Here is a 21,359-nt window from a genome sequence, read left to right on the forward strand (position 1 = left end):
TAATAAACAATTTAAATGTTTATTTGAAAAATGTTAACAGTACAAACTGGCATGAGCAGACTGGGCCTACTCAGCAATAGTAAGCCAGTATTTCTGTAGAATTTAATGGAATTTTCATTTTTCTTTTGGGACTTCATAGAGTACTGCTGTCACTGATACAAAAAGCAAGCTGGTTACAACTGCTAACAATTTTTTATGAGTGGAAGGGACCATAAAAATGTAAAGTGCTTGAAATATAAATCTTCTGTCCAAATTTTTGTTTTGCATATAAAAATGTCAGGTCTTTTGAGTAACACAAATGTTTGGTAGTGGTATCTTCCTGGCAAGACACACTCAACCCTAGGAGACCTGGAACCAGGTGGGGCAGCTTTGCTTAGGTTTGCAGGCACAGCTGATGTTTGCAATATTTCCTCATATTTTTTAGAAGAGTGCTATCTCCAGACTTAAGGACACCCTGAATTTCATCATCTTGTTAGTCAGGACAGCTGACTTGGTTTATGGGCATGAAGGCAGCCAGCATCCTGTCTGAGGTGTGGAAAAGTGACTTCACAGAAGTTAAAACCAATGGTAGCCCTCAGGGTGGAAAGCTGCTCTATTTTGAACTTCTGAAAAGGCAGCTGTTCTACTTTGAAGCTTCTGAAAAGGCTGCTTGTTTATGGAGAGGCACAAGGAAGTCAGCTTTGGGCCTTGGCCTGAGTGGCCTTTTATCAATTAATCAACTGACTTGTTTTCTTAGTAGGAAAAAAACCAAGGTATTAAGATCAGGTGCCAAATATCAGATCAACTAAAAGTGTGTTTTTAAAAACCAGTAACTCCAAAGTAAATACAGTATTAAGTACATGCTTTCTCCTCTAAATTATTTTTCCTGTCTGAAAGGTCTGAAGGCAGGCTGATGGTAGTCACAGGTACAAAGCTGACTTGATCCAGGAGAAGGATGCCTCTGAAAGGTAAGGTTACCTGGCATTAGAAAGCAATACACAAAACGATTCTGTGTTCTAAAAATTGCACTTATTCTTAAACTTCCCAAACTTAGTTTAAACCAATGCATCAACTAAGTATTACCCTCAGAATGTCTCTTATATGAAGTTGCAATGAAAAATGCTTCCAAACTGTACTGGCTGTGGTTTCTGAGGGCTCCCTTTGCCCAGCTTCTACATCTGAAATGTCAGCAGAGCAGGCTCTAGCTGCTCAGTTTCATAGTAGCCTAAAACTCTTTGCTGTCAGGACCTACAGCTGATTCTCCAGGACTCAGCAACAGCCTCCAGTTTTATTAGTGTAATGTAGAATGGCACTGCAGACTTGGGATGAGGTCCCACCTCACATCTGCAACTGTCATTCACCAGATGAGATGTCCTGCTCATTCTTACTGGTTTACAATCCTGAGTTAAACCTTTACCATTCTTTAGAGGACCACTTTACACAGGTAGCAAGAAAATAACTGTGTGGTTTAGGGGTTGTTTTTTGGGGGTTTAGTTTGTTTCTTTGTTTTTTTTAATGGAAGGAGTGGTTCAATTTCTGTATACACTCTAACAAGGCATGAGCAAGCCCCATGTTCCTCATCTGGAAGAGAAATTACTGCAAGCTGGTTCCTCTGCTCCATACTGACCTCTGCTACAGACAGGTCATCATCCACTTTGCTGAACAGTTTGTTGGGATTAGAATTTTCTTCCCAGTTCCACTTAGTTCAGTTTCATACGTGGCAGTGTTAAGCTACTTACAGCCAGAGGTAAGCTGCTTACTGCAGGGGAAAGTACAAAATGTTTCTCCACTGTTTCTGCTCTAACCAGGGGAGCCCTCCCATCTGACAGCACGCTGTGTGAAATGCCAGGGGAAGCACTGCCTCTTTTGTCACTGCAGTTTCCAAACTTCCTGATCTTCCAACCCTCCATTTTCCCAGTTTGTCAGAAGGACCAAGAACACCTGTACCCCTGAGTGGATACATAAATTAACTGCATGCAGGGCCATTCAGAGGCACAGCTGATCAGCTGCATTTGAAGACATCAGCTGTGCTTGGGGCTAATGAAGCACACTGCACTGTCAGTTGCTTCCCAAAGAACATGAAGTTCCAAGGGACAGCTCTTCCAGAGCTGACTTAGGTTGCTTTAGAGTACACATGCTTGCCCATTCCAGCACTAAATCTACACTGATTTATGACCTGCAGTTACTAATTCATCTTTCTGCCCCTTGCTCTGAGACCTTGCTCTCCCAAAAAATGTTAGTGTTGCTGGTAACACAGCGAGTGGATACAGCCCTTGCAGGCAATCAGCTTTATTTGTGGCCTCTTGCCACCCATGCCAGCATCAGTCACTATGGCTTGGAAACTGCCTACAGAGGTAGGTCCCCCCCTTGGAGAATTCCCATGCAATTTTGTGAAGCCAAATTTGAGGCCTTTCAGAACTACTGTAAAACTCCAACACAGTATGAAAAGATTTGGAGATGTTGGAATTGTTTAGACCTAGTTTCTACTCTTTCTTGGAACTATGTTAATAGCATCTCATAATGTAGTCCTTAGAAGACTTGATAAAAATTTGGCAGTATGACAGCTCAGCTAAAGACATTTCCAATGAAATACTTTCCTGTGTCTCTCTGAAATGCCTATGTGTCAGAAGTGCACTTGGAAAGTTACCAGTAGCTTTCTCACTGAATTCTTGCTACAGAATGAGCCTGCTTCTTGGAAGATTCTTTTAGTCAATCTTTTGCCTTCATCAAAGCAAAAAAAAGAATTACAAAAATTACTTACTTATTTTCACAGGAAGGCAGAATCAGTTTTAAGACTTTGATAATAAGAGCTGCTCCAACAACTCCAACAACAACAACTTCCATGAAACTAAACAAGATAGGTAGAGATTGAAACCAGAATCTGCACAACCCTTTTCTCAAGTCTTCCACCCACTGGCACATCACCTACAAAACAGGTAAAAATACAGAGATTGCAAAACAAAGCAACTGCTAGGTTTTAGGGCTTTTTAATCTACTGGTAAATCACATTACATGGTGATAATTTTACTTAAACATACATAAAAGCATGATGGAATTGACTGGTGGCTCAGCTATCTTTATTGTCAAAGTTTGAAACAGGTGAAGATTTAGTTCTCTGATCATTAAAGGCCCCTTTAAAAAATGAAGGGCCCTTGAACAGAGCAGTCAGTGCGTTGTCACTGTGAGTGTTTTGGCCACAGAGGAGACCATGAAATCCATCCTTGCCTAAGCTGAAACTGAACTTCTGCAGCTGTTACTGTGTTTCCTACAGCAGGTGAGACCAGTGGTCCATTTCTCAGAGGGGTAAGCACTTGGGCTGAGTCACGGGAAAATGGTGGAATTTAAAGCTAAGCAATATTTGAAATTGTCATAAATGCTTAGCTTGGTATAATGTGACTGTCACAACTGACTACTGTGAAATATCCGTGCGGTCAGAACATGGCAAGGCTTAGAAGCCCAATGGATTCCTACTGCACTTGTCACTGCTGAACGGTAATTTAGGAGGGGGCATTTTCCGGTTTATTTGGGGTTTATCTGAAAAAATCCACTGGTCTTAGTGGTTGCCTGTCTTTAAATAATTGTATTTATATACTAATAATTATACTAATAATCAAAGCAAGCAAACAAACAGCAAAAGCACCTTGTAAGAAGATGGAGGTTCTATCCTAAGAGGGGTCTCTGGTAACTTGCCAGGTAATGTCTCTTCATCCACTGTGGTTTCTACTTGCTGGATGAGGTACTGACTGGTAGTCTGCAGTGGATCTTGAATATCTGAAGAAAGAGAGCTAGATTTAGGGGAGAGTTTGCTTTTTGTTCAACCCACTCTGAAGGAAAAGACATGCTATGTTTCTCTACAGAGGGTACAGTTCTCACAGCAAGAACACAGCAAGGCTTTTTTTTGACTTGAGCAATGAACTTGATAAGAAGTAGAAACAGTGTTACAGTGCAGCCTTTAGCTATGCCCTTAGCTGTAAATTTCAGCTGTCATCAGATTAAAAGGTGATTGACTAGATTAAAATATTCTACTCCAATTAAATCCTTGACAGTTTCTGATTAAACAAAATTGAAATAAAATTAAGACATCAAGTAACTTCTATTGCTTTTAAGTTGTTCAAGTTTAATAACAGAAAACTGTTCTGTGGTTTGGACTTGACCCAGACAGGTATTTCCTCTACAGTTTTCTCTTTCATTCTCAGGAAAAAGGGGGAGCTGTAGAGAAACTTCCACTGCAGATCTGAGAGAGAAATTTATTCCTGTCAGATGTCTGGATTGCAGACTGCCAAGTATCAAGTTATTCAAAGAAGAACAGAATTGAAAACAAACAAATAAAATACCTAATATGAAGAGTTGAATTTAGGTGTTAAAAAAACCCAAAAACTAAGACATATAAAATAAAACCTGTCCCTCTTAATGAAGAATTTCACTATGTAGAACAAGGGATAAATGATGTTCTCTTACCCTGTAAAGCAATACTTTGAATATGGATGAAAATGCTACTTAACAGCTGAGAGATACCTTTTCCTGAGAGGTTGGGCAGTGTAAATAACACGTCATTGTCCCTTGGCAAGGAGTACAGCATGCTCTCTTTCAAAGGGACGGTATAGATGGAATGTCTGAGTACTCTCAGGTCCTTTACTAAAATATCTATTTCTCTTACTTCTTCCTGCTGAACCTACAAAAGATGCAAACATGATATTACTGAGTTTAAAGCAAGACTGAAGCAGCCTGGCAGAGGACAACAGTACATCCCAGAAAACTCCAGGCCAATAAGATGTACACACAGAGCTGTTATAACATGAACTGGTATTCTTTGTTTTCACATATCACACTTCTGTAGACCATACCACATCAGAAAATATGCTGAACAGACTGGTCTCGCTCCCTGCAAAAGCACATGGTAGTCAATCCATGGGCTTTTTTAATCACTTACAGGGCACATCACTGTCCTCTTGCAGGGAGGCGTTTCAGGGCATGGAAAACTCAGATATGTAGTGAAAGCACTTGCAAACATTGAAATTCTTGCTAAAGCAAGACTGACATTTCTGATTTTGCAGGAACATTGCTTGTTTTCAACAATTGAAAGCCAAGTGTTACAGCATTTGACAGTGTCCTGTTTGAACTCCTTGTCTCCAACCAAGAGACATGCATTTGACAGATGGACCAGGCAGTGGATATGGCATTGGCTGGATGCTTGCACTCGAGAAAGCTGCTGCCAATGGCTCAATATCCAAATGGAGATCAGGGACAAGTAGTGTCCTCGGGGATGGGTAATTGCACTGCTGCTGTTTAACAACTTTGCTGGCACCACAGACAGTGAGACTGAGTGCACCCTCAGCAAGTTTGTTGACAACACCATGTGGTCAGCCTGCTGAAGGGAAGAGATGCCACCCAGAAGCAGCTGAACAGGCCTGAGAGGTGGACCCCTCACAAAGTTCAGCAAGGCCAAGTGCAAGGTGCTGTACCTGGGTTGGGGCAGCTCCAAGCACAAGTACAGGCTGGGCAGTGAATGGATAAAGAGCAGCCTTAGAGAAAAGGACTTGGCAGTGTTGGTGGATGAAAAGCTCAACATGACCTGGGAATGTGCACCCACATTCCAGAAAGCAAACTCTGTCCTGGGGCTGCAGCAAAAGCAGCGTGGCCAGAAGGTTGAGGGAGGTGATTTGCTCCTCTGCTGTGCTTATGTGAGACTGCTTTTGACTTAAAGGAACAATGAAGGAAACAGCATTGGCTTTCTGGTTGTTTTTACTAGGTCCCTATGAAAATCTGAAATGCATTGTGGTGTCTAGTTTGAGGCCTGAAATACAATGCCATTGTTGTGTAACAATGGAATCAAACCACAATTCTTAGGCTATTATCAGTGGGATAAAGACCTCATTGGAAAAGCTACAGACCTCTCAGTGGGGCTTTTCACTAACAGACAGATTCTGACATGATACAGATCACTGTAAAAACTACTGTATGATGAAGATGCAATTAATCAAGGATCCATGGTATTATTATTATTATTTCTTCTTCTTAAAGAAAGAAAAAGGCAGCATAACACAAGCCACCTTCAAAAAAGCCTGGCTACGTGTAAAATGCAGATGTGCAGAAACAGAAATATGACACAGAAATAAGCCAGTTTCTGGCTTCAACAGCTGGATCTTTTCTACAGAATCTCTTTAGTTAATAAATCAACTACACCATACAGCTGATTTTGAGAACCCAGTTCTGCACATTTCAACCTCAGCTAGAATTGCAACCCCTCACATTGACTGCTATTTGTGCAAATACAGTTAGAAGCAGAGGGATGGAGGTGCTTGTTCATCTCAAAATCCATGCTCATTATCAAGATTCTAATTATCTTACATGCAAAGTTTTCTAAGACTAAGCTCTCAGGTGTAGTGGGCTTTTACAGTAAGCCCGCTTGCCATAAGAGTTTCCTGCTGCAAGTTGTTCCCCATGCTACCTGCTTGAAACCTTTTGTTAGCTTGGAATAAACAATGGGGGAAACCTCAAGACACAGAATGAGCCTATGCCCCTTGTTAGTTTTGTACATTATTTTATACATCAACTCTTGCTTCTGAGTTTGGCTTTGCTTGCACAAATTCACTTATTCAAAGTGCATGTGATGTAGTTATTGATAATTATTAAAATATGAAAAGAAGCATCAAAACTTGAAGTTTCCTCATGAGACACCCCCACTATTATGCTGCCAACTCTGCTGTTGTCTCCCTCAGTATTGTGTTAGTTAACATTGATTATATACTTTGTGTTCTAATCACCAGTCAGATAAATGTAAACCTTGTAATCCCTGGGAACTACTTGCCTCTCCTAAATTAAAAACAAGGAGAATGTTGTACCTGTTTCCCATCAATTTCTGTCACTTCTTCCTGAATGACAATCAGCTGCAAATCAGAAGTGGATGCCAAAGGCCACTCGTGAACCATGATTCGAACACTGACGGTTCCCAGGCGCTGCTGATCCAGTAAGTTATCCAAGCTCCTGTTCTCCGCTGTTAACACACAATGTCATCATTTTCAAAGAGAAACCACCTCAACCAGAAAGCAGTAACCTGCCATAGAGAAAGCAGGTGCAACTCTGACACAGATGCCTCTGGACATGCAGCAGGTGAATGGAGAGGTCAGAGTACCACTAGCATCAAGCCAGAGATGACAGAACATGTGTGCTATACTGATGTCCTTAACACTTCCAGTAACTGCTTTTACAACCAGCAGTAATCTGGACCAACAGCTAAAACAGGTGCCATGATTTTTTTTACCAGTATATCACCAAATCAGACCCAGAGCAGGTCTCATAACGCAGCAGAGTTAAACAATCCCCTGACTCAGGGAGCCTGCAAACAGTGTCACATCCCTGCCTCTGAGGATTGCATTTAAGCACTCTAAGCAGAGCTCTTTGGCTTGATTATTGCTGCATTCTTATTTCAGTTGTCCAAAGGAGTTCATAAGAGTAATGTCACAGCCTAGCCAGCCACCTGTGTAAACATCTTCGTTTGCACAACATTCCCCTTCCTCTGAATACAGAAACAAATATGGTCTTTTCCAGGCACACTGCATCTCCTGCTCAAGATGAGTGCCAGTTCCCTCCTACATATTTTTCTGCCCCCCTCTCTGTTTTCATGTGTGACTGGTGACACCTCAACCTCTCTTCCTACCCAAAAGCTTTCAGCTATTTCAACAACTTAATATTCTGCAAATACACACGGAACTGCCTGTCTACCCTGGCTGTTTCTGCATTGTCTCAGTATCCTTCTCCCAGTTACCACACCTCTGCTTTAGGTGAGGGCATGCTACAACTGAAGTCTTGGAGAAGCACAAGAGTGGATGGTGGGGTATCTCCTCAGCATGCAGATACCAAGGGACATGAATTAAGACCAAACCATCTCTGCTGCTAAGCCACTGGTGCTGTGTGTGTGTCACTTGCAGTTCTGAGCCTGTCAGGTAATGGGATAAGGCTCAACTTGGGTCTCTCAGTCACACAGTAATTACTCAGTGTGTCCACTACTTTTATGCTGTGATCCCTCTCCTCATAAAGCCATTTTTTTTATTTAAATTATAGAAAAATACTTTCTGGCATAATTTAGTAATGTCTTCCATTGCCAAAAGTGGCAGCAGGACAGTTCCCTACAGGTGTGAGCCCTAACCTGGTTGCTGAATGTTTTCTGACTTGGAGCAGCAAGTATGTGCTAAAGGCCTAAAGCCTCTAAGATGCCAAGCAGCTGAAACTCCCTGTGTTCCCAGCTTTTACCATGTGTCAGGCTGTTCAACCACCACTACATTCAAAGGAGTGACACACACTTCCAAAACTGACATTTGGGGGAACCTCAAGTGGGAATGTAGGTGCCAAGGATGATCTGACAATGATGTCAGAGTATGTGTCTCCAATATTTAAAAGCATGATAATTAAGGTCAAGTTTTGTTTTTATATACACCCAGGAGCATTTCCCCCCTCTATTAATAAGTATCTTGATATTTCTTTAGCATTTTACAAACACTACCTGAATCCGTTGTCAATAATTTAGTAAGTAAATAGTATAAACATTACATTACAGGTAACAGAGGACTCAGACCCAAACATGGAAGTAAAGAACTCTAGGCTTCTAGCTCTCAAGTCAAATCACTATTTTCCTCAATATTTCAGATTCAAAACCAGTCACTGCAAGCACAACAACTGTGATTTGGGAAATTAATAGGAACTACAGAAGAGTGCTCAGGAGCTCTCAGAATTGGTCAATAAAATCATCCTTATTTTTCTGGAGTGAGTTATTTTGCAAGTAAATGATGTTTTGCCATGGTTTTATACCAGAAAAAGAGAATTTGATTACTGTTCTCCCTCTCCAGAAAAGAAATACTGTCAAATTAATAATTGATCATGCTTGGGAAAGAAGGATTCAAGCAACAAGGTCACAGCTCAGAGAAGCAATTTAAAAAAGTGTTAGTATTCTGCAAGTGACTGAGAGGATGACCTCAGATATCAACCTACAGATTGACTGCATCTCATGCAGCAGAAGATTGTTCTCAATACAACAGAAGCTTAAATCAAATAAGCCTAATTGTCCCCGTTAAATTAATTACACAGTATGCTCTGTGTATCTCCAAAAAAACACACACTACTTTCTGTTTTTTCACAAAAAAATGTAACGTTGAATCAGTGGAAAAACAGCAGGTTCAAGACAATTTGAAGTCATTAACTATTGCAGTCATTAAAGTTCAGTGTTTGTGCTATAATATCCTATCCAGCAGAAACTTGTTTGTCCAATAGACACAGAAGTGATATCATTAAAAGATCTTCCTAACAACAATTCATACTTTTGTTATTGAATCTCCTTCTGGATACATGCCAACCAACCTAGGGACACAGCCATTAGCAGGGTGGAGTTGCATCCTTCTGTTTACATTGTCTAGCTTGTAGTGCAAAAAATGCTTTTGAACAGATGGGCAGGGTCTGGATTTCAGAGACCATTTACACACAAGCCTGTTAATGTGACTTGAGATGAAGGTGGCAAGATTTTTTTGATCCATTTTAATACCAAAATTGTCCTACCTTAGGAAATGTTTTGTTTCCACAATGCTCTGGTTTACAAAATACAGAACACACAGCCATTGTAAGCTTTGGTTACTTGGTAACAGGGAAGCCAAATACCCCAGGGGAGGGAGGAAAATTTAAAAAAAAATAAAAGAAAATACTCACATATTACTGTTTGGCATGTTATGTGGGCAACCCCGCTTTTCATAGGAAAGTCATTTAGATATACCTGTCCATTAACATAGGTGATGTTAAAAAGAACCTGAAAGAAAGACAGCCAGAATGAGTGTATGTTTCCTGCCCCTGTGCTGCAATTCTGCTCTCAGAGGAACACACTCCCTACTGACTGATGTCAGAATAAAGGATATACTTGCAGCTGCTTCATACTTAGTTTTACTGCATATTAATTCACTGAATAAATAGAAAAACCGGACAAACCTGTACTTTGTGGAGTTCTCCACTGGTGTTCAGCATCATAACACCAACTCTAATTGCTTCCTGGAAAAAAAAAAAACAGAAGAGATCTAAGTTTGAGAAAACACATGAGCCACTGCAGGCAACTTTTTTGTACTGTCCTGGCAGAATGACTTCTTACTAACACCAGAGCGCATTCCCAGGCTTTCTATCCAGCAGACAGAAGGGAAAGGAATATGCTTTCTTGTTTCATGTAAGGATTAGTCTGGTTTTTTCACCCTTCTTTTTAATAAAAAGGATTGATGAGAAAGAATGACATCTGCATTCCCCTATGTATAGTTCGTGGTTTTTGTAATAAAGATAAAATAATAATAATAACTTGTTTCACACGGATATAATGGAAGTCTCTCATATTAGCTGAAAAATAATAGACCACAAAAGGTAAAAATCAGATTTTCTGTAATTTTTTTTAGGCACTCCAGTTAGTCTTCAAAGTGAAGTTAGTCTATACTAAAGAACATTCTGTTTTGCCAGCAGAAATTCTGTTTCTTTGGTTATGATTCCCAAATTATGCCACATGGGACACCTCAAACTCACAGAAAATGGGGATTTGCTTCTTTCATTCAAACCCTAATTGCTGCAATTTATTGAATCCCTCATTCTGTCCTCTCATTTCTCCCTTGTAATTTCAGGGGTGGCTTTGCAAATGAGATCTTAAGTGTCCCAGGTCTGTCCCTGAAAAAAACTACATACAAAAATCAAATCCTGTTTGCACATAGCAAAAAGAAATGATTGCCACACTGCCTTCCTCAGACACCTCTTCAAAAATAATGTTAAGCTCCATATTTGGTCTGTGGGAGCCTTAAATCATTATAACTTCATTTCATTAACACCTGGACGTGGCACTTCGTGCTATGGTCTGGTTAGCTGGGTGATGGTGAGTCAAAGGCTGGACTTGATCTTAGAGGTCTTTTCCAGCCTAAATGATCCGGTGATTCTGTGGATCCATTTTCCCCTGGAAAATATCTCCATACCTTCAGCATCTTCTTTAGCTCTGTAGCTGAGTCATTGTTTCAAAACCAACAGTTAAAAAGTGAGTCATGTCTCAATAAAAAGTTGAACATGCTCAAAATTTAAAATAAATAAAAATGTAAATACGCAAAAAGACTTTTCATTTTGTATTTTTATGCAACACTAGATTTTCAGCCAGAAAATATGTGAAATATACAATACCTAACATAATACAGCCCAGTTCAAGGAGAGAAAACACTGAAGCGTGACAAGAATGTAAAAAAATCATTGGAACAATGGGTGTTAATGAGCATACTCAAGTAGCCAGAACTGTCAAAAAACTGAAAAACAACCTCCAAGTCTGATTCAGCTGGAATCTGGCATCACAAGAAGAATGGTTCCAGACCTAGCACAGATAACCTTTTGGTTTGAAGTGACTTGGAAATACTTCAGACCCATCTGACATATCAGTAGAAAAACTCTCTGGCCACCGAGACCAAAGAGAAATCTCTTCCTCTGTGCCCCTTCTGTGAAACAGGTTTTTATATTGACTTTTCTTCAAAACTTAAATCCTAGCTATTCAAAGGAAATTAAAATTACCAAATTAGTCAGAGAAGTGGACTCTGTAACTGAAAATATAAACTGGATTAACAGTATAAACATAGGATATATTCTATCCTGTCTTCCTGTAATTTCCTCAAACCACTCATTTCCTTCTCATATTTTAAGAATTGTGTATATTAATAAAAAAATAGAAATCCACCAAACTTTCAGATCTTTTAGCTCTCAGCACTCAGAGCTCTAAGTCTTTTACACTCTCAAACTGTTTAACAGATTACCAAAACTTTGTTCCTAGGTTATTCTGTTTTCTGGGAATTCAAAGGGCACAAAACATGGATTTTACCGGCAGTCTTAACAGTCCCTCATTTTTTAAGCCATGAATTACATCTGAGGTTTTTTTACACAGAAAGTATTTCACAATCTTTTTTCGACATCTACAAAGAGACTCACTGAGATTACAAGAAAAAGGAAATGACTGATGAAAAATAGGAAAATCCCCTCCTTTTTTTTTTCTTTAATCAAATGCTTTATTTGAAAGTGAAGGGCATGAAGGAAGCTAGATATGCTCAACAATTGACTATTAAATGTACAAAGTTAGCTATACATACAATGATTAATTTCCTTCAAAACAGCTGTCAGCTCTGTTGACACAGTATCCACAAGCACTGTTATGAATTCTGGAACAAACTAAAACTTGCACTTGAAGAACACATTACATGTTTAAGAAATGAAATATTTCAGTGGATCACTTCTGTGCTGTCAAAGGTTCAAAACTCAGATCATAAGGTGCAGACAAATAAGACAATTTAACCATTTGCTGCCTCTGCCACTGAAAGAGAGAGTGCAGATCTCTCCTGCACATTATCCTTCTCTCTCATCCATCCCAAGTCAGTGAGGTAATTTAGCTCATTAAATTGGCACAAAAGCTTTCCCTTTTTTGTCAGATCATTCTTCTGTCAGTTGAACAAGCAAGGAAGAGCTGGACAAGCACAAGAGATCCAAGAACACAGCTGGGAAGAATGAGCTGGGCTCCTTGATCTGATGCACACAGATTGTCAGACTGCCTCTGCTGCGTGATCTGTCTGTCCTTGCAGCATCTCCTTGGGAGACATCTGTCCTCACCACCATCTCAGGTGATGGTGATGCATCTCCTTAATGGTACAGATTCATAAAGCTCCTCAGTAACTCAGAGCAATGATCAGTATTCCCCTACAGCAGCTGCATCATGACCCTTACAATTTTGTAATTCACACACAACAGAGAACTCATACTGTTGCTATTCCTGGGACTAGTCTGCTCACATCCAGATCCAACAAATTCTACTGAGATCTTCCCATATTCTGTACATCCATTCTATTCAGTTTTTATATGCTCTCATTTTGCAATTTATGAACAGGTTGTTCATTACTCTTCTTATCTTCCCACAGAAAATAGCAGTGTTCCAGCTCAGTCTTAACCCTTCCTTAAAGGTGGGTTTCACACTGCTGTCTTCCTATGACTTCCCACTGGTGTCTCCTGCCGTACCACACTCAAAACTCAGTGGGTCCTGCTGTGGCAAATCTTCCTGACCCTACACACACCCCATAACAAAAATCTACAGGATGGCAAAAACAACAAGATGCATGCCAACTCCAATGAAAAGCTGGGCAGGAGTGCTGGGGAAAGGAAGCAGCAGCTCACAGGAGAAGACAGCAACATCCCAGCTAAGCCACTTTTACCCACAGCAGGGAAGAAGGGCTGCATAGCACTGCCCCTGTCATCACAGGCCTAAATGGTACCCCTTCAATATCTGCATGTTGATAAGTGCTCAAGAGCCACACATTGTTCATGCCTCCTGAAGGGAAGGGAAACAGATGTGGCAGGCCAACAGGTCTTGTACCAGTCTTTCAGGATGAAATGCCTGGTCTGACAAGCCACACTTGCTAGAAAGTGCTCCAGTGATAATTCAAATCCCCATCTTTCCAGTCCTAGGGCTGAAGACACACACACTTACAGAACATCCTTTACATTCAACAGAGGAATTTTTTTTTATGTTACCATAATAAAATTCACAGGCTGAGGGTGGAGGGGAAGAAAGTGTTTTATAGTGCTTTGTAGATATGTCTTGTGGTTATGTACTTCAGCAAATAACCCCACATCCCTTATTTTGTAAAAGCATAGTAAGCCAATCCTGCAGTAACAAAGCCACTGAGAGCAGAACACAGAACTCTTCAGTAGTCCATACTATTGCACTGTCAACTTCTGGAGAAGCCTCAACTGTGAGTGTAAAACTTGGCTGTAAAACTTACAATACACTTCTCAGTATTAACATGCAAGTATCATGCAAGTTTCAGACAGGCCTGTAGTTTAAAAGGTTCTGAATTCACTGGGATATTTGAAAAAGCAGTACTTTGACAGAGCCAGAATGAAAGGACAGCCCCAAGAAGCAACTCAAGTCCCTAAGAAGTGGGGTGTGCTTTCAGCTTAGCATTGGCCCCATTCCATACTTCACAGCCCCTTGTCCCCTCCTGTGCTGGTATATAACCTTCACACAAAACTCCAATGTGCTCAAACAATGGCCCTATCATTCTTAATACTCTTATAGGATGTAAATGTCTCTCCTGAGTCTTCCTATGATTTCTCATCCCTGTTTTAGTACTCCAGCAGTGCTATTTACAGTGGATGGCCACAGAACCTGCAAAGAGGACAGCAAATGTCAGTCATTCTGCTCTAGGACAGCTAAGCAGCAGCACTAACAGTGTGATGGCACAGGTTACAGTGAACAAGTGAATTTCTGTGAGCTTGGATCTGCAGAGGTAATAAGGTAGAGATCACGTTCTATTCCTTTTCCCTTTCACTGTGTGCTACAACTGAATCCAGGACTCTTAACTGGGGCAGTATAATCGCAGTAGCAGCAGAAGAACAAAAAGGGGAAAAGATGTCAGCAAAGAATATAAAGCATCTGGCATAAGTTAAAAGGGAATATTCATTAATTCTCAAAGACTAACACCACACAAATCTACAGAGAACATTTCACCTAATATTGCTTTGTGAAAAAAATGCCGCAAAAGAAAAAGCTGATGGGTCCAATCACGCAGGAACTTCAAACAGATCTGATTATCTGATTAAAGAATCATGGAAAAACTTTATCCACAGGAAGTGAATACCTGATGGGGTGCACTGCACAGTTTCTCCCAATACAGGGTAACTGCTCAGTCCCACACAGCTGCATCAGTCACACAAAGCCCATCAAGATTCTGCTGCTAGCAGCCGGCCCACTTGAAGCACAGCTGTTCTCCATTGAGGCTCTCCAAACAAGGCTCTTTCTGCTCCAAGGCCTGTGGGAAGCCAAGTGGGCAGCCCTAGGAACAGATGGCACAATGCCTTACAAGATGGCCAGCTGTACAGAGACTTGAAAGGCAGACAATCCCCTCATAGCCATTACCCAGGCACTGCTGATATCCTGTTTGCAACTGAAAAATGTCAGGTTGCCAAACGGGTAAAAAATAGACAAAACCAATAACCTGTTTCTAAATTTGAGAAGAGATTAAGGGAAAAGAAGTGTCTGAATAGACAAACAAAACTACCACACAAACTCACACCACTTAAGTCCTGGCACTCACATGGACAACTGGCTCCAAACAGTGTAACTATATATTGTAATCCAGGGCTCCATGATCCATGCTTCACATAATTCATTTGTAAGAATCAAAACAGAACTATGTTGTAGAGTCTTATCTACAATCAGGCATAACTGAATTGAGAAGTAACCATGCTTAAAGCTTGACATGACAAGACAGAATTTCACAAGCCTGCAGGATGATAATTTGTCCCTCACATTTTAGAAAACTTTTGTACAAAATTTTCTCCATTAAGATTTGGCATTATTAAACTGCATGACAGTATTTAGGGTAAGATAACTACATCCAGTATTTTCTTAACCAGCTAAAGCTAAACTCTTTCTTAATATAATAATCTGACATCATGCTTTTGCTTTACTTTGCTTTTCTGAACAAGCACACTTACTTTCATTCCTTCCTTGCTTTACAATGACTCTTATTATAACATGGTTTATCCTTCCCTTTCCCCTATGTGTGTTACTAGACTTATTTGCCTTTGTATCTTCTCTATTAAACCAACTCATACTATGACATTTGATCATGAGTTTTAAAGGTGAATGCTCAGTCTCACATCACAGAGACACAGTTGCATCATACTGCTTTCATTTAATCAAATATACATAGGAAGATGATGCCAGCTCTTTTAGGCCCACAATTCACATGTGCTGGACTGCTAATAGAGAAACTGACATAAAGCGATGGAAGAAACATTCCAGCACACTGCCATTAACAACTTTCTTCTTTGATTAAAATATATTGTACTCACTGCATCAAATGGTTGATGCAGTGAAGATTTTTTCCTGCTGTTGTGAAACAACCTATCCACAGAGAGGTTTCTTGCAGGCAACAAATAATATAATTTTTTTTTTTTTTCCCCAGGCAACTGAACTAAACTAAAAAGAACAAAAGTCTGGTAGGCAGGTACGTTATTTAGCAGAGTTTAAGAACTCTGCTAGCCTAAATTATCAAGAGGTAAACAGAATAAGCAAATAACATGGTGTTAGCACTGCTTTTAGCAAGCTCCTATCAGCACATTAAAAAAATACTCTAAAGCACAAAGCCTTATTCCTGACCTTGCATCAGAAACATTACTTTAACGTGAAAGTCAGTTGTCTTATTGCATCATTCCCTTTAATTTTTTTTAAAGAAAAAAAAGCACATAACAACAAGAAGAAACTCCCAATTTTGTCTAAAATCAATCAATTTTTAGCTCAGTTTTGCATATCCAAATTTTATGAGGAGAAATAAAAATCAGAACAGGCATGCTAATATTAAAAAAAAGGTCCAGATTTCAAAAGAGCTTTTTAAAGAAATTACAAGTATTGCACAACAGTTGAGGCGTTCACATTCCAAAAGAGCTGAACAAAAGCATTTCAGTCTTACAAAATGCTATTCCAGTGTCTCAAAGTTTTTCCTCAGTCTTTGCACTATGGTTTTTGTAACACCACTGCCTTCATCATGGAGGTAAACTTTGACACCAGCTTTAATCCCCACCTGGAAGAGTTAACAAAATGTGAAGCTGTTAGTAGAGTGCAGCCAGTGGGCTCACAGAGTTGTAAAGCACAGCTGTGGTATCCCGGCAAAGCAAAGCTGACCATGTTCATGCTGCCTGCTCCCAATCAGTCTGCAGTCCCAAGCCATCCTGAGGAAACACCACAGTTATTCTAACCCTATAGCCCACTGTCACTGAGATCATAGCTTCTGAAGGCAACTTGACAGCATGGCATTCCCACTCTGCCTATACCCACTGCCTAGGCACTTCTGTTCCTAAGAGGCCACCAAAAACAGCTCAGTGTCAAAAAACATTGACTCTTCTACTCAAAACTTTCTCCAGACACACTGCTCCTTTTGCATCAAAACTGGTCCTGTATGTACAAAACTACACAGTGCAGAAGAAAACACAGGTTTTTATTTTGCTAAGTTTAACATTAAAAACAACAAAAAAAAAAAGATTTGTGTGCCCCTTTTTGACTCTTAGAAGAAATTTTCTGCGTATACTTAGGCCACCAGACCCATATAAGACTAAGAGTGCAGACACTTCCAAACCAGCAAATCATGAGCTCACAAGACCACGTGAGCAGTACGGCACAAATGGACAAACTCAACCCCACTAACAGCACAGCTGAGCCCATTAGGCACTACAGTTCCGAGGTCAAGCCCCACTCACACTCCAAATTATACCTGTTCTATCTCTGACCCCATACCTGTTATATCTCTGACATACCTGTTCTACCTCTGATCCCAAGCTGCCTTACATGGCACTGCCCTGGCACCCCTGTGCCCTGCTCAGTCTTTCACATCCAAAGACAGCAGACACAAATGTGCCTCCATGTCCTTTAAAACTGCCAGTCATGACAACTTTAACTACCAAGCTGCAGTTTCAGTGTGAAGTGTGACAGTTTCTCAGTAGAAGGTGAGCAAGAACACAAGTCTGCATTACCTTGTCACTTCATGAGCCTTTTGGCAAATTCAAGCCCACACTCCCTTTCTCAGAGGGACAAAGTACCCAAATACTGAGCTCCCTCTGCTCTCTTTAGCACACCTCACTCCAGGCATTCAGGCACTTTTGTAAGAGTCTGAAGATCTAGATCCCCGTTTTGAAATCAGAGCTAAGGAGGTCTCTCTTCAAAAGGTCATAAAGAGAAGCAGAAACCAGGAAGTAAGGCCAGGAATGAATCCTGCTTTGCAACACAGGATGTGCCAGCTCAGGGCCTCTGCCAGGCTTTCTTGGAAATGTTTTACTTTAATTACACTAATAAATAAGTAACTATGGAGAAAAAAAAGGCATAATAAGTTTGGCCAGGTAACTGGTCAGTAACTGGTCAGGTCAGTAACTTCACATTGGCTGGACAAGTTGACTACAAACCCCACACAACTCTTCCCTCTGTGATCTTACACCTTGGGTTCACAATTGTATCAATTTTAGAGGATGTATCTGATCATGATTCAAGCTCAGGCAGAAGTACCCAGCTCTTCTGTAATTCTAGAGGTCAGATCTCACCTGGTGCTGCGGCAAACCTTTTTATTCCCACCGTGAAGTTCTCCTAAGTAGTTCCCAAAATACTCCTTCCAGTCTTTTAAAAAGCCACCAAATTTAAAACTGATGTCACCAAGATACAGCACAGATTTTGGAACAGAAAAACAAACAACACAATGCCCTGTGTGTTTATAGATATACACCAATACATCAAACAGATATACACCCCTTTTCTTGGTTCGAATCACGAGTAGGCTAGGCTCAAGTGCGGACTTAATGCAGCGCGTACTTCTAGGGCACCGAACCATGGAGATGTAGGCAGACAAGCCTGAAAATACAATATAAACACATCTACATTGCAAGAAGTAACTACCTTCCCCCTCAGACCAGTCAGATACGGCACATCGAATCCTGTACGGACGAAGCAGCAAAGGGAGAGGGCAAGCCCTGTCTGCCCGCGGTAGGGTCCGGTTCACCCCTGTGAGGGAGCGGGAGCGGGCACGGGCCGGGGCCGGGGCAGGAACAGGGAGACGGGCAGGGACAGTGGCAGGGAGAGGGACAGGGAAAGTGGCAGTGGCGTGGCAGGGCTGGCCCCGGCGGTACCTGTCCCAGCGGCGCGGCCGGGCCCAGCAGAGCGGCGGCCAGAGGCGGCAGCAGCAGCGACAGCGGCAGCAGCAGCAGCTCCCGACGTCCCGGCGCTGCCTCCATCTTGCCACCCGGGAATTAAAGCAAGTGAAACATCAACAGGCGGGGCCGGGAGGAAGCGGGGGAGGTGGCAGGAGGGGGCCGGCCCTGTCCGGGCCCTGCCCCTGTCCCTACCCCTGTCCCTGCCCCTCTCCCTGCCCCTCTCCCTGCCCCTGGCCGGGCAGCGCCGCCGCCGGGAGGTCCCGAGTTCGGCGTTGCGGAATAAGGCGCGAATATGGAGCTGTGCCTGCAGGAATCCGTCACGCTTAATGGGCGATTGCAGCCTTTGAAAGCGCTACGGGAGGTACCCGTACAGATCGTGTTAGGAATTGCAGCTGTTTGTGAAATGTCGTGAGGCTCCCGTGAGGCGCCTGCTGTTGTCAGCTCCCTGCGTGGAGAGGGTCGCAGGGCCGGAGCAATACCGGGCTGAGCCCCCGGCACCGCACTGCAGGAAAGGGTTCTGGAAAGCAAAACCAGGCAGAGTATTCCAGGAGGGAGCAGGGAGAGTCATCGGAAAGGAAGAAAGCACAAGATAAAGTTCTCAAGAGGTAGAGGTCATCATCCCAAAGAAGAGGAAGCAGAGAGAAACTTAGTAGTGGCAGTCAAAACCATGGAAGTCTCAGGCAAAGGCGAAGAAAAGCTGAACCACCAAGTTCTCAGTGGATTTGAAGATAGCAAATGTTTTACTTGCAACAAGAAGGATTGCTATTACCTATTAGCAAAAAATGGTAAGCGTGGTAAATATATGAACACATTGACTCGGGAGGTTTTAATCCTGCCATAAATTAGCTGTCCTGTTGAAGCAATCTTTAGCATGATTTTATATTGCTCTATGACTCCCTATTGGTTGATAATGAACATGAATCATAAAACTCACAGAAACTTCTTATTTTGTATGCAGTTCACATTCATGAGACACTGATACAAACATCTGGCACATGGAACAAGGCATTGGAAATTGAGGCCTAAGAGAGTTGCATATTGTGAAGTATGTTTCACACACTTCTATGAAACCCTCAAATATGTAATCCCTAAACACATTTATCATCAGCAGTTCCTACTGTTTTAGAGATAGCAAAAAAGCAGAGCTGACTAATTGCCTTTATAATATCTACAGATATCAGCAACAGGGAAGGGATAAAAACTGACATCTTAATTTCCACCACCTCTCCTCACTGTCCCTTGGTTTACCTAATTCCTCTCATACTTGTCCTCAGGAGTTTGGTTTTTTTTTAATCTGTTGTGTTTGCTAAATGGAAAGGCAATAGGTAAAGGATGTGCTCACTGTGCAGCCTCAAAAGGCAGAGAGCTATGAGGAAGTAAGCTCTCCAGCACAGCGTTTTGCTGCCTCTCCTGACGGCTGCAGGAGCATGTTCAGGGATATGAGGGCTGTCAGAATGCAGCTCTTGTCAGTACTTGCAGTCATTTGCATGTGCTGGTGGGAGGAAGTTTAAATTACCGAAATTCCTAACTATGTGTTGCATTCTCTAGAACTCAGAGTGGGGGTTGCCTTCCAGCAGGAGAATAGTACAGTGTTTTTTGTAATAGATTCAGTACCTCAAATGTTTACAAAATGTACCAGAGGCATAATAATTAATGTTATCAAGGTACATTAAAATGGAGGGAAATCAAAGATCCCTGATCTGCAGAATTTATAGATTCAGCAAAATTCAAGCTGGGTTCTGAGCCAATCTTTAGGAGTTTAGCATCTCACTGTAATGAAATAGCAGATGAATGCCTTTCCATTTTTTGACTATCTCTGCTTGCAAATTTCCTGGTAAACTACCTATCAAGTAGTGCTTTCCTTCTGTTTCTGTTCCCATTTTTCTTTCCTTTTTCTTTCCATCTTTTCCACCTTCTTTTCTTCAGTCCTCTCTCTTACTCTTTATTAATTCTCCTGGAAGTTAATTAAAACTTCAAAGATTATGGATTAACAGTACTTTCAAGTATTTCTGTTTTCTTCAAATTTTAAAACTTTCATTAGTCTTACAGCATAACAGATGTCATAACAGTTTTATTTAATGAAAATGATAAAATTCCTTGCAATAACTAAATAACTTATGATCAGTTTCACAGGTGAACTGTCCTTGGTGAAGGTGGAGCTACTTGGTGCTAGGAAAAGCTGGGAGCATAACAGGGCTTTCCCTTTGGGCTCAGCTTTGAGGCTCTTAGGCTCCTCCAGTCTGCCAGTGAACATGTCCTGCCATTTTAAACTATTATTTGAATATGTAACATTTTTGAGTATATGGTATTGAACTGACTACTGCTTGAGCAGCTGTGTGCCAGAAGTGGTGTATTTCATTGGGTTTTTATTTAAGTTGGAAGTGATGTCTTTGACCTTTCTAAGAAATTGTGAAAGGCCGTTTTTTCTTTGAACCTTCATTGCAGGCATGGGTTATTAGAAGAATAAGTAGCCAGAAGCCAGTGTAAAGAAGAAGGAAATTAGGATTTAGTTTCTTTTATGACTAAAAAGAGTGAGAAAAGCCTGCTCTTAGTTGGTAGTTTGTTTTCTTACTGAAGTGCAAAGTAAGAGTACTTAGAGTAGCAAGTAAATAGTTAAATTTCAGGCAGCACAGGCTTGCATGAGACTGATGTAATATTTACAT

At 41.2% G+C, this 21,359-nt stretch overlaps 2 protein-coding genes across 2 annotated transcripts in view; one reads left to right on the forward strand and one right to left on the reverse strand.

The window, feature by feature from the left end:
* Positions 1 to 18,824, reverse strand: GINM1 (glycosylated integral membrane protein 1). Its single transcript, XM_059842000.1, has 8 exons — positions 18,673 to 18,824; positions 9,946 to 10,005; positions 9,673 to 9,769; positions 6,822 to 6,973; positions 4,495 to 4,651; positions 3,620 to 3,750; positions 2,741 to 2,904; positions 1 to 940 (listed from the first exon to the last, which is right to left on the reverse strand). The coding sequence occupies exons 1-8, from the start codon at positions 18,775 to 18,777 to the stop codon at positions 832 to 834; spliced, it is 975 nt and encodes a 324-aa protein (XP_059697983.1). The 5' UTR covers positions 18,778 to 18,824; the 3' UTR covers positions 1 to 831.
* Positions 18,825 to 18,921: 97 nt separating this feature from the next.
* The window catches only part of FNDC1 (fibronectin type III domain containing 1), an 84,089-nt gene continuing 81,651 nt past the window's right edge, over positions 18,922 to 21,359 (forward strand). The window contains exon 1 of the mRNA XM_059841994.1: positions 18,922 to 19,481. Coding sequence (XP_059697977.1) covers positions 19,364 to 19,481 — 118 coding nt within the window. The 5' untranslated portion in view covers positions 18,922 to 19,363. The remainder of the gene's footprint in view (positions 19,482 to 21,359) is intronic.

Source organism: Haemorhous mexicanus, chromosome 3 (assembly GCF_027477595.1).
Source record: "Haemorhous mexicanus isolate bHaeMex1 chromosome 3, bHaeMex1.pri, whole genome shotgun sequence".
NCBI classification, from domain to species: domain Eukaryota; kingdom Metazoa; phylum Chordata; class Aves; order Passeriformes; family Fringillidae; genus Haemorhous; species Haemorhous mexicanus.